General features: G+C 43.3%; 1 protein-coding gene across 1 annotated transcript; it reads right to left on the bottom strand.

Moving 5' to 3' along the window:
- Positions 1-1,853: 1,853 nt before the first annotated feature.
- Positions 1,854-10,938, bottom strand: STMND1 (stathmin domain containing 1). Its single transcript, XM_054985602.1, has 5 exons — positions 10,807-10,938; positions 8,754-8,883; positions 7,638-7,786; positions 2,803-2,910; positions 1,854-2,109 (listed from the first exon to the last, which is right to left on the bottom strand). The coding sequence occupies exons 3-5, from the start codon at positions 7,755-7,757 to the stop codon at positions 1,855-1,857; spliced, it is 483 nt and encodes a 160-aa protein (XP_054841577.1). The 5' UTR covers positions 7,758-7,786; positions 8,754-8,883; positions 10,807-10,938; the 3' UTR covers position 1,854.
- Between the last annotated feature and the right edge of the window lie 1,519 nt (positions 10,939-12,457).

The raw sequence follows: 12,457 nt of genomic DNA, 5'->3' as shown, positions 1-12,457 counted from the left end.
CTGCAGATGACAGTGGCTCCATGCCCCTCCTGGCCCAGTCCCTCCTCCCTATCTCTCACTTTCCCGTTGGGCTTCCCTTTCACACATATCATAGGATTGTCTCTGGCTCCAGGCTGGTAAGGATGGAGTGGCCCTGAAGTTGTTCTGCTCCAAATAATAGCAGCAGCCAAGCATCTCTCACACACCCCCGGCTCTTCCCACTCAGACACACTGCTGTGAGCTGGGTGGGACTTGCAGTGCTGTCCATCTGTGTCTGCCCGGGGGGGGGGGTGCTTCACAGAGGTCTCACACTCTGCCACAGCACTGCTGGTGTCTGATAAGCGCAGCAGATGGATAGTGCATGGAGGGGGGAGGTTGATGCAAAGACATGAGGATGTGGTGGAGGGAGATTGTGGAGCAATGTACCAGCCAAACCAATGGATCTCAGAGGTGCCTTGTTGGCAAAACCAGCCCACTCTCCCTTATGCTGTTTGCAGTGGGGAGGAGTCAGAGCTGGAGCTTTAGCCTGCCTCCCCTTCTCTGCTCTATTGGGGGTTCATCCCACAAGCACCAGGCATGGTATCCCATACTGAGCCATGATGATCCATGCTGATAAGTGAGATATTCTCTGTATGGCCCCAAGTTGCAGCAGGTGCTGTCAGATCTGTGAAGGACTCTTGATTCCTTCCTGGCTTTTCTCTAGGAAGCCACCTCACCAGGCTCCAAGACTTGGTGGACTGGGGGGAGGTCCTGAGTGTGAGGGGCTGACGGTTGGACCCTGGCCAAGTTCTCAGTCCTGCTGCTTTTCTGAATGTACTTTCCAGGAGAAGGGTGCAGGTGTCTCAGGGTGGCGGCAGCGGGAGAGGCCATTTGCCAGTGGGGTGCTTCAGCTACTAGAAAGAAATGGGGGCACGGGCAGCCACCCTGACTGCATCTGGGGGGTACACCCTCCCAAACAGGGCAGAGCTCCTCTCCAGCTGGGTGCCTCTGTTGGGGCGCCACACTCAAGGGGTTTTTGTATCCCAAGCCACCCGCTCTCCAGAGGGGAGCAGAGTGGCATTGACAGGTGGAGGGGGCGATCATGGCTTGTGGATTGGCTGCTACTTTCCCTGCCACTCCTGGGGCTGTCAACAGCAGCGGCCTGGCAATTGGTGGCTGCTACCAGGATTGCCAAGGGAACTAGGAAACGTGCTCTCCTGGCTGGGCCTCGTCATGCTTTGCCTTGCCTGCCAATATGGCTCACTCACAAAAGTCCTTGGGGAGAGAATGAGTGCCGCTGAAGGTTCGTGGGCAGCTAGCGGCCTCTGCAGAAAATAGGGTTAGGATTGCACTGCCCGTTTGGTTTTTAAAAATAGAGTCGTGCATTTTATTTTGATTTCTAAATTATGTTAATTTTGATGAAAACTTATATTTGACAGATATATATTTATAGGCAGAATTAGGGTTGTTATGGGCTGGGAGTTCTTTTTCTGAAATTTACTTTTTTAGATAGAACCATTGATTCCCATTATTCTTTTTGTTTCTCTTTTAAGAGCAGTAATTCTCTTTCATTTCTCTTCAAAGATAAATCAATTTGCCGTTTTGTAACTTCACCCCCTGCAGTTATTTTATGTTTTACACCCCATGGTGTTCAAGCAGGAATATAGGATGGCTTGGAAAGATTCTACCTGCCTCTGAGCATCTACAGAGTGAAATTCTGAAATTTTGCAGGACCTCCCTTCCTGCTCCTCCTCTCTTCAGATTTTCTTTGATCAAAAAGGAATTTATTAGAAACTGTCTCCAAAATCCTAAAAAGAGGAAAAGAAAAGCATAGTTGGATGTCAGGGAGAAACTGGGTAAAGAGGAATTAAAGAGAATTTCTCTTAACAACCCTAGTCAGAATGTTTCATTTATTGTGTTATAGGTTAAATCAGATTCCACCACATCGAAGTCTTTAAAGCTATAGCATTCATCCACTTCTTCTTCCTGCATCAAACTTCTTGGGTCCAAATTTAAAGATGATAATTGAAAACTACTTGAAACTCCAGAAGTTGCACTGTCTATCTCACTCCTTGTAGTTCTGCTTTCATGTTCAATTATCAGTGAAGGTATGTCAGTTAGTAATTCTTGTTTCAGTTTCTCTTCTCTTGTCTGAAAAGAGACAGCTCTTTAGATGGAGTAGGCCACATAAAATGTCTTTTGAGGCAGGCAAACTTATATAACATTCCTGTTCACATGTTAATGTGGTTCCAGTCTATGCATGGGGGGTGGGGGTGGGATAGGGATCATGGCAGTAGCCCTTAACTTTAACCACAATAAGAACATGTTTTAAACACCTGGGCTGAATCCACACGTACTGACATAGCGCTAAACTGTTGGAATGCCAGCATCTTCCTAGCACGATTTCTGATGTCATCACATCACAATGCCGCTCTCGTGGCGCGATGACATCAGAAATTGCGCCAGGAAGATGCTGGCATTCCGACAGTTTAGCGCTATGTGGGTACGTGTGGATTCAGCCCTGGTATAGACTTCCTATTGGAATGCAATCAATCTGCGAGTGCAACTTCTGTAAAATTTAGTGAGTTTATTTATAATCAGTTCTTGGTATATTTTGCTATGGGATGTTTGCAAAGTTGCTTTCATTCCGGCCAGTTCACTTGTTTAAAAATATCTTCCACACAGCAGTGAGAGCCAAGTTCAATTTTTAAAAAATAAATAAATAAATACCTGATTTAGAAGATAATGTTGTGAGCATACGTACAGTTTTGGTTATTAGGTATTTTAATACTATAGCAATATGAGTCAGATAACTGGATTTCTTCTCTTTTCAAGAAAATTCACCTTGCTTTCAATGTCCTCTACTGTTAAATTGTTCTCTTTCTTTCTTTTGATTTCAAGCTTTTCCAGTTTGGCTGGTGGCTTCTGTGGTGGTCTTCCTGTAGGTGTCAACTGCATGAAAAAAGTATATAAAATGTTTGTCTCTCTTTACGTAAAGAACGGTCAGTATGTAGGGTTCCAGCTCCAGGATGGAACCTGGAGATATTGTGGGTGGAGCCTGGAGCGGGAGGCTTTGGGGAGGGGAGGGACCTCAGCAGGGTATAATGCCATAGAGTCCACCCTCCAAAGCAGCCATTTTCACCAGAAGAACTGATCTCTGTGGCCTGGAGATCAGTTGCAATTCCAGGAGATCTCCAGCTGCCACCTGGAGGCTGGCTAGCCTATGTATTAGCATGTTTGATTTTGAACATTTATATGAAGAATTTAACTTGTATGCTTCGTAATAAAGTTGAGAAGAACAACCTGGTACACAGAAGGGAAGCACAAATGTAGAACAGTTTTTACTTTGGATTTTTTGGGGGTTGGGTTAGTTGGACCAAGCTGCGTTGGTTTAACCCCTAATTTCCACAGACTTTTTCTCCACCTTTTTTGAGACCATTTTTACCCTGATCTTTTTTATGAAAGCCCATTTTGAGTTGCCTTTTCCCCTCATGCTTAATGCTTCTTTCAGTTTTCTTTGTCCCAACAACTCCCACCCATTTTTCAATGACTGGAAGTTTGTCTTTGTGGAACCACTCCACCCCCTACTGTCTCCACACACACACCCTGCCCAGTCCCTCCTGGTTTTATTTTTGATCTTTTAAAAAAAATTAAATTCTTTTATTGCTATATCAACATACGATTGCAATGATAGGTTTAGCAGGTTCTGTAATTTCCTAGCTTTTTTTTTTTAAGGGGCAGTAAAAATATGCCTTTTCCAATTTATCTCCATGAGGGAAAGGCTAGAGACTTACTTTTAAAAATGAAACCAGGTAATTCAGAGAACCTGTTAAACCTATCATTGCAATGGTATGGTGACATAGCAATATTAAAGTGCTGGTTTTAAATAAGATTGCAAAAGCTCTGGTGGCCCAGGGGATGGGTTGAGAGGTAGCCACTTCTGGTACCAGAAAAAGTTGCATGGTTTAAAAGGGACATAACACTTCACATACAGTTTGTATATAGGTGAATGGTGGAGCTGCACCTCTTTTAGACTTCGCCATGTAAGACAGGCAGGCATGCGGGGGAGGAGTTGCTTCAATCCTCCCCCATAGACAGTTGTAGCCCCCCTGCCTGGGAATGCTATTGTTCTATCCCTCCCCCGGCAGCCTTGCATATGTCAGTGGAGTTGCCCTCTTTCTCTTTGCCACTAAGTGTGTGTTCATTTTCGATCTTTTAAAAAATTCAACCATTAGATCAATATATTGATATAAGTAGGTGCAAAAAATTAAAAGGGAGGGTGGTGACACCACCAATGACAATAGTACCCTCCCTTGAAAATCCTGATTATTTAAGGCACGTGTGGAAGAAAATAATAAACCAGCTCCACAACTGGAAAATGCAGAGGGAGGGCAGACGTGCAGAAGAACTGTGCCCAAACCAATTCCAGTGCTTACAGATCAACTACCAAGATAATCATGAGTGTTCAGAAAAGCCCTTTGTTGAGTTTTCATAAGCAGAGCTGAAATCAGTGTATACTTCTTTCAGACCTATAATTAGTTTTACTTCTGACTGCTGCTAGGACTCATCTTTTTCTTTTAAAAAATATTTTGCTACTTTTGAATCTTATAATTCACATCTTATTTTGTTTTTGTCCTTGTCAGCTTTATAAAAAATAGACTGTGATTTCCTGAACAATGTTGTTGGCAATTAAGATCAATTTTGCTCATGGCTATAGGGCAATTATGATTAAAGTGTCAAGTGGGGAGCAGGGGGAGAAAAATTGAGTTATTAGTAGAGATGGGCACGGACCGGCATTTGCCTACGGACCGCCGGTTTGGGGTTCGTGGGCTTCCATGGACCACGGTCCACAAACTTTTAATGGACCAGGCCCGGTTTGAGAACCGGTTCGAGAACCGGTTCGAGTCAGAAAAGGCCTTGGTTTTCCCACAGATTTTCACTTCAGTCGACTTTCCCCACCAAAGGTTCTCATGTAACGCTCCTCGATTATCACTTTTCCAAAGCGACAAACAACAACTTCCCCTCCCCTATTCTGCCTGACCCTTACCCACCCTTGGGGGAAGGAGAGAGACTTGTGCTCCTGTCCAGGAGAGGTGGCTGCCCACAAAACCCACCTACATGGGGCTGCATCAACAAGAGATGCCCTCCCTGGGGGCGGGGAGACCAACTCTCCATGATGGGAAATAAATGGATGTACTTGAGTGAAAGCCAACTCCGCAACAGGATCATGTAGCAATTCAAAGGCCCCTTGCTGGAATGGAAGGCACGGGAGGGATGGAAAGGATGTCTTCCACACCTTGAGGGAAGGAAACTTATGATACCCTGTTCAGAAGGAGCCTCTTTGGGCAGTGGACAAAGAGTCCCACCTTAGTGACGTGGTGTGTCAGCTTGCTTGCTATCAAGCAAGGTGACCTGGGCCACTGTCCTGCTTCTCACTGGACTTTGGGGATTGACCCTCAGAGGGGCCCTTGCGCTCGCAAGAGCAGGACGGTCGCCGACGAAACCCACTTCACCGAACGTGATGCAGTCCATCAAGGAAGCTCATCATGTGCCTTAGACTGTTTTGTCAGCATACAAATCATATCAAGAAAAAGAGGAGGTACTTAGAAGCTGCCAGGGACAGGGCTTGTCGTCGGGAGGAGGATAATATATGTTTGTAAAGCTCAGTCATCATGTGCCTTACACTGTTTCGTCAATATACAAATACAAATCCACTATTTAGGGAGTGAAAAAGGCTTAGAAAGAAGTGAAGCAGACAGAGCCCCCCCAAACCTGCTGCCAGTGGTTCTAGGGTGGGTGTTTCACAGAGGCCAGTAGCAGTCTTCCCTCTGCACCTCAAAAGCCAGGCTGGAAATGCCCCCCCAAGTCAGCCACTATTTAGGGAGTGAAAAAGGCTTAGAAAGAAGTGAAGCAGACAGAGCCCCCCAAAACCTGCTGCCAGTGGTCCTAGGGTGGGTGTTTCACAGAGGCCAGTAGCAGTCTTCCCCCTGCACCTCAAAAGCCAGGCTGGAAATATCCCCCCAAGTCACCCACTATTTAGGGAGTGAAAAAGGCTTAGAAAGAAGTGAAGCAGACAGAGCCCCCCAAAACGTGCTGCCAGTGATTCTAGGGTGGTGTTTCACAGAGACCAGTAGCAGTCCTCCCCCTGCACCTCAAAAGCCAGGCTGGAAATATCCCCCCAAGTCACCCACTATTTAGGGAGTGAAAAAGGCTTAGAAAGAAGTGAAGCAGACAGAGCCCCCCCCAAACCTGCTGCCAGTGGTTCTAGGGTGGGTGTTTCACAGAGGCCAGTAGCAGTCTTCCCCCTGCACCTCAAAAGCCAGGCTGGAAATATCCCCCCAAGTCACCCACTATTTAGGGAGTGAAAAAGGCTTAGAAAGAAGTGAAGCAGACAGAGCCCCCCAAAACCTGCTGCTGGTCATCAGAGAGTGGGTGTTTCACAGAGCCTAATAGCACTCTCCCTCCGCTTGCATCTCATCAGCAGCCAAGAAAGAACGTGGGGGAAAGAAGGCAAGAACTCAGGCAGACAACGCCCAAAGCTGCCTTGCACCCACTGTGGGTCTGTGAGTGGGTGGCGTCAGAGCACAATAGAACTCACCGGCAACCCAGAAAAAAGAAAGAGATTTTGGGGGGGAGGGGGGATTAAGCCCGAGAAGAACCCAAGGACTCGAAAAATGCAGAAAGAAAACAGAGTAACCCGATAGTGCGGTAAAAGGATTTTTTAAAAAGTGCTCTCAAGAAAACTAGAATAGAAAGGAGGAGAAAAAAATTAAACAGGAATGGAGAAAAGAGTAAGCTCTCTTGCAACTGAAGCCCCAAAGCCCCAAGGCACAAGCCGCACTCTCACAAAAAAAACCCCTTCCCCACAGCAAGCAGTTGCTAAGCTAACTTGCGTCCCCGCGTCAGCAAAATGGAGCGGAGCTTCGCGCGCTTTGTCTTTTATGCAGAAAGGCTGGTGATCTCTGTTTGGCTGACAGAGCTGCCAATCAAGGTTTTCTGGGCTAAGATTGGTGTGTTCCAAAAGGGGAAGGTGGCTCCACACCGCTGCCAAGGAAATTGTTTGAGTGGGAATCCTGACATGACGGGCCAATGGACACACGGACAGAAAGCCCCAATGTTCGGCGGTTTCGTGAGAAAAACACGCACCCACAGCCCATGTGTTCACGAAGGACGAACTGGGTAAGTTCGTGACGAAATTAGGTCCGTTATGCGGACCGTGCCCATCTCTAGTTATTAGTCTTAAAAAATGAAACAATGAAAGTTCTGAAACATTTTGCTTTCAACATATGCTTAAAATGGGATCTAACTAAATGCAGATGTTAAAAAAGGAGTATGGGAATTAATGTGGTCTATGCCTGGAAAGAACCAGGTTCAGCCTCACTCTGCCATGAAGCTTGCTGGTGACTTTGGACCAGCCCATTTCTCTTTTTCTTAGCTTGGCTATGAAACTTACTGGGTGGACTTGGGCCAGTCAACTTCTCTCAGTCTAAATTCTTTCACAGAGTTGTTGTGAAAGGGGTGTGTGTGCTGAACTTCTTGGAGAAAAGGAGGAATGTAGATAAAACAGATTAGTTCCCTGTTCTGGGAACTACATGTTTGGTGTGCATTAAAAAAACAACAACCCTGCTGTAAGTTGAAAGTTAGAGGTATATGCAGAATTAGTTTTATATGTTACTTGCCAAAGTATCCTCTCTTTGTCTGGTCTGAGATGTTCCACTTGCCGTCTTGATTATTCCTTGTGTCCTAAGTTCCTCCAAGATGTCTTCTGAGGTCTGTCTTTCTCTTTCTGTGAAGCCCATTGGTTTCGTGGCAAGTCCACTGCTGATGACTTGACAGAGAGTATTTAAAATTATCATATCTTCTTATTAGTGTGATGTCCTTGTCATTTTCTGCAAATTTGCTAGGCTTCCCCCCAAATCTTCCATTGTTCTGGTACACGGATTAACTCCCAGAGTCACCAGGTAGTAGCCACTGATAGACCTATGCTCCCTGAATTTTTCTAATCCCCCTTTAAAGCCACATATGCCTACATCCTCTGGCAGCAAATTCCACATTTTACTCACTTGCCAGTTAAAGAAGTATTTCATTTTGTCTGCCCCGAATCTATTACTCATCAAGTTCATTAGATGTCCCCCGAGTTGTAATATTTTGGGAGATGGAGAAATTTTTTTTCTCTGTCCACTCTCTCTGATCCATACCTAAACTTTTAAACCTCCATCATATCCCTGCTTAGTCATATTTTCTCTATGCTATAGGCAGAGTCGATAGCAGGGGTCCCCAACCTTTTTCAGGCTGCAGCCACTTTCGGAATTCTCACACGGGGTGGTTGGCATAACAACAAAATGGCTGCTGCAGAAGGTGGGGCCAACCACAAAACATCAGGGAGTGAGGCTATGCATAACTCTAATAATAACTCTTTAACATTTCAGGCAGAAGCTCTGCTTAACAGAATACCTTCTAAAAGGAACACATTGTTTACAAGTATTTTCTTGCTTACTCACAGCTTAGTTTTAGTTACACAATGATGATCCCTGTGCTGTGGTTACAGCTGCTGCAAAAGTAGTATTTTTAAAATCTGCACAGCCAGTTAGAGGCCGTGCTGGGTAAAAGCCCTCATCATGTTCTAAACTCTTGGTAAGTGTCAGGAAAGGTGCCAATAGCCACTATGGCACCCAATGGCACCACTCCTTTTTTAAAGCATTGAACCTTCAGTTGCTTCTATAAAATAATGGCTTTTACAAAAGGTATCAAATATAAAATGCTACCTTTGAATGCAAGACTTTAATAATCCACACCTGTATTTTTTTCACTGTTTACTTTTTTTCGTAATGGCAGCGTTTCTGTACCATCTGGGAACCTTCCTTCATAAGAACTGTCTTCAACCACTGACGTACTTTGCGAGGTAAAAGATGCATTCTTTTTAGCCTAAAAAATTAAACAAAACAGCATTTATGCATTGGATTCAGTTCCCTATGTGGTAGGAAAAATAAGGGGAAAACAAGAAAATTATTAATTTGGATCTAGCAACAAGAAAAATGTGAATGAAGGCACCACCAGATAGACTACACCTTCCAATAAATATTGGCAACTATTATCAAAGCAACAGAGAGAGAGAAACAGAGTATTATTGCAGCAAGCATATCTGTGTATCTGAACACCTTGTGGTATGTTTATTCTGCAAGTTTTTTTTCCCTGGAAGGTAATCTGTTGCTCTAATCTATTATGTTCTATCATATAGTTCTCCTTTTCCATTTCCTTTCCAATCTCACTGAAGCCCCCTTCTTATATTACTGATGCAACATCTACTAAAAACCTGCTTCCCTGGTTTCTAGATTTAGTTCCAAACTGATTCTGTGCCCATACGATCATGTGGAATTGTGTAGATCATGTTGGTCTATCCCGTACCAGTATCAGCAGCTGGTATGGGAAGGAACAATGTAATCTGTAAGATCCATAATCAAAGATCTGTACATTATTAATACAACTTTCTTGGATGAATGCAAATAAAGTTTTCTTTGGTGGCTATTAATTGTGTCTTATAAATTATAAAATCTTCAGCAGGGATGATGTTACTCTTATGATCTGCCAGTGCTACAGAAGTATTAAGTAATATAAGTAGTTATTAAATGCATTCACAGCAGGGATTCTGCAGAAGTTATTGACATTAATGTCAGGAAAGGGAACAAGAAGAGAAGGAAGTTATTAGCAGGTTGCTAATAACACCGTTTCACCTAGGATTTATATAGCAGTTGGAGGCAATACATTCTGTAACTCTTTCTCTACACTTTTTAATGAGGCTATACCAAACTATATCAGAAAAACATGTCATGAATAAGGGTATTCAAGATTTGTATATATAAACATAGTCTACTCGGTGTATTTGTACTTATGCACATATTCCTGCACACAGATGTGTTTGTATTCTCTCTCTCACTCACACAACCTACTGGAATATATCCAAGAGAATTTAGTATGTCTTCCAGCATGTATAGCATTAAATTAGGATAATCATAAATTGTTAAAAGACTCTAGAGTTCTTTGAAAGGTGACTAAGGATCTTCATTCTAGGCTTTAACAATATTTGCTTTAAAGAAAAACAAAATTTCTTTCATAGTTAGATCTGTATTGAGTTATGGCTACTGCTATGTACTTAGTCAATACATTCTACCTCTGTTTTGGGAAAATATTATTTATTTATTTACTTACTTCGTTTCTATCCTGCCTTTCTCCAAATCACCTTACAATGCTCTTCTTATCATCCATTTTTTTCTTATAACAATCTTGTGAGGTAGGTTAGGCTGAGTAACTTGCCCATGGCAGAACGGGGATTTGAACCTGAGTCACACAGATCCTAGTCTGACACTCTGACACCACCATACCAATATGATTTAGGCTGTCTCAATATAGTTTTGCCTGACAAACTTGATCATTGAGCAGGGATGTAGCAAAGTTATTCTTAAATTGTTTCTCTCAAGCCTTGGAAGTATGACACCCTTCAGAGTTGTTGAAGGAAGGAAGAGAAGCTAGAAGTAGTTCTTACTTGGCCTGGAACATAGAGGCAGGTAAAGTGTAAAGTGGAGAGCTTTTAGCTGCAGGAAGTAGCTGGGGTGCGGGGGAGGGAGGCTGTGAGGAAAATTCTGGAAAAACTGATACAGGAATGGTAGTTTTGTTGCTTGCTGCAGGATTTGATTTGCTTCCACTATCCTGTTTGCATATTTGTAAATAAAATAGGTGTTGTATATATACCTTAACTCTCCTAGGCTCTTTAATCCTAGGAAACTAAAATCCTGTAGCATGAACATCTTCATCACTTGAAGAAATTAAGAGAATAAACAAAAAATTACCTGCCTGTTGGCTTCTGTGCTTTGCTGCAAATTCTGGGATGGTGGGGTTGCTCCCCAGTTCCCCTGCTGGATGGGCTACATCCCATGGTGTGATAGTGACCCTCTTTGTCAACAGCGTAGCCACCTCTGCCTCACGCTTTCTTAGAAACTATGTGGGCATTGCACCATCACTATGGACTCAAGCCGTTTCCAGGGCCTGTTGCTACAATAAATCACACCCAGAAAAGAGCCTTTGTTTACTGTCTAACACACCGTAGTGCACAGCATCTTTGTCCAAATGGCCCTCCCTGAGCATGGAAAGAAGAACATGATTATCTTGGGGTTGATTTGGTCATCAGGGTTACAGCAGAATATAGTCTTGGACTATGCAAGAATCCTACCTAGCCCAATTAAGAAAAGCTACGTTTTTATGCTGGTTTTTTTTCTCTTTTGCCATTTATATCCAGATACTTTGCATTTTCTGAAAAAGTATAATTTTGAGCATAAAAGGAAGTTGCAGGTAAAATGGTTGCTTGGGTTTATATTAGTATAAAATATTAAAGTTGTGAACCCTGATAAAAAGGGAATTAGAGAATGCCAAGGTTAGGAAAACCTCTTAACATGTACTGTATAAATAAGTTGTTTTTCTGGGTTTCAGGCAGCACGGGCAGCTTGCTAATTGGTCTCCAGAAATAAAAGAAAGCTTGGCCCTTGCTTCAAAGTTTTTGTCATGTGAAACATGAAAACACACAATAAATATGGAAACAAATAAAAGAAACAGAACTGGTTCCAGTAAATCCATATTTTTGAGAGCTGATTTTTTTTTTACATCTGGGAACTCTAAATCTGTCCAATAATGCTGAGATTTTGTATGGTTTTAGTAGGTTGTACACGTAGCTTTTTCTGTTATTGTTAGTCTTTCTGTATTGAGCGATTATCAATGTTGACACCATGTTGTACAATAAATTTTAATTTAAAAAAAAAGAGGCACTAAAGGCATTCGTGCTTTGGCTGTGCAAGGTTTAGATAACTTTAGCCTTAAAAAAAAAAAAAGACTGTATCAGGCCAGCAGCTGTTCCCAAGTGTGATCAATTAATTCGTTTTTTGTTGGCGTCAGAAAACTCACCATCTGTATTTTGAATTTGTAGGATATGTAGACTAGTGTGTGATGGCAGCTTAAGCTTTAAGGCACTGTTACTACTCTTTTATTGACAATCTTATACAGGCTATAGTTTGGCATCCTTCTCCTGTCCTTGATGGAACACGGTATTAAGGTAGGCTGCCAAGTGGCAACCTGGGCAACCTTTCTGCCTCTTTTAACTGGCCTGCACCAGCAGAGTTTGATACTGCTTTTTTTCAGCTGGAACATGGTGGAATGGAGTTCTGGAACCTCTTGAAAATGGTCACATGGCTGGTGGCCCCGCCCCCTGATCTCCAGACAGAGGGGAATTTAGATTGCTGCACAGCGGAGGGCAATCTAAACTTCCCTCTGTCTGGAGATCAGGAGGTGGGGCCACCAGCCATGTGACCATTTTCTCCAAGGGCAACTCACTGAGTTCCACCACCTCTTTTCCCAGAAAAAAGCCCTGGATACTGCCATGTTTTTCCTCAGTCTTTTTCTTCTAGTGATCCACCTCTCGCCTGCTGGAGTCTACAGGACTCATAGGGCCCTCAGC

This window comes from Eublepharis macularius, chromosome 7 (assembly GCF_028583425.1).
Source record: "Eublepharis macularius isolate TG4126 chromosome 7, MPM_Emac_v1.0, whole genome shotgun sequence".
Lineage (NCBI taxonomy): Eukaryota > Metazoa > Chordata > Lepidosauria > Squamata > Eublepharidae > Eublepharis > Eublepharis macularius.
This window is presented reverse-complemented; position numbering and strand designations above follow the sequence as displayed.

What these genes read in the sequence shown, in the direction of transcription:
- STMND1 (XM_054985602.1), bottom strand. Translation starts at nt 7,757, where the DNA reads ATGGGCTTCACAGAAAGAGAAAGACAGACCTCAGAAGACATCTTGGAG. An exon ending in GACAAAGAGAGGATACTTTG is followed by an intron (nt 2,911 to 7,637) that starts GCAAGTAACATA and finishes TTTTTCATGCAG; the next exon opens with TTGACACCTACAGGAAGACC. An exon ending in TAGAGGACATTGAAAGCAAG is followed by an intron (nt 2,110 to 2,802) that starts GTGAATTTTCTT and finishes GTCTCTTTTCAG; the next exon opens with ACAAGAGAAGAGAAACTGAA.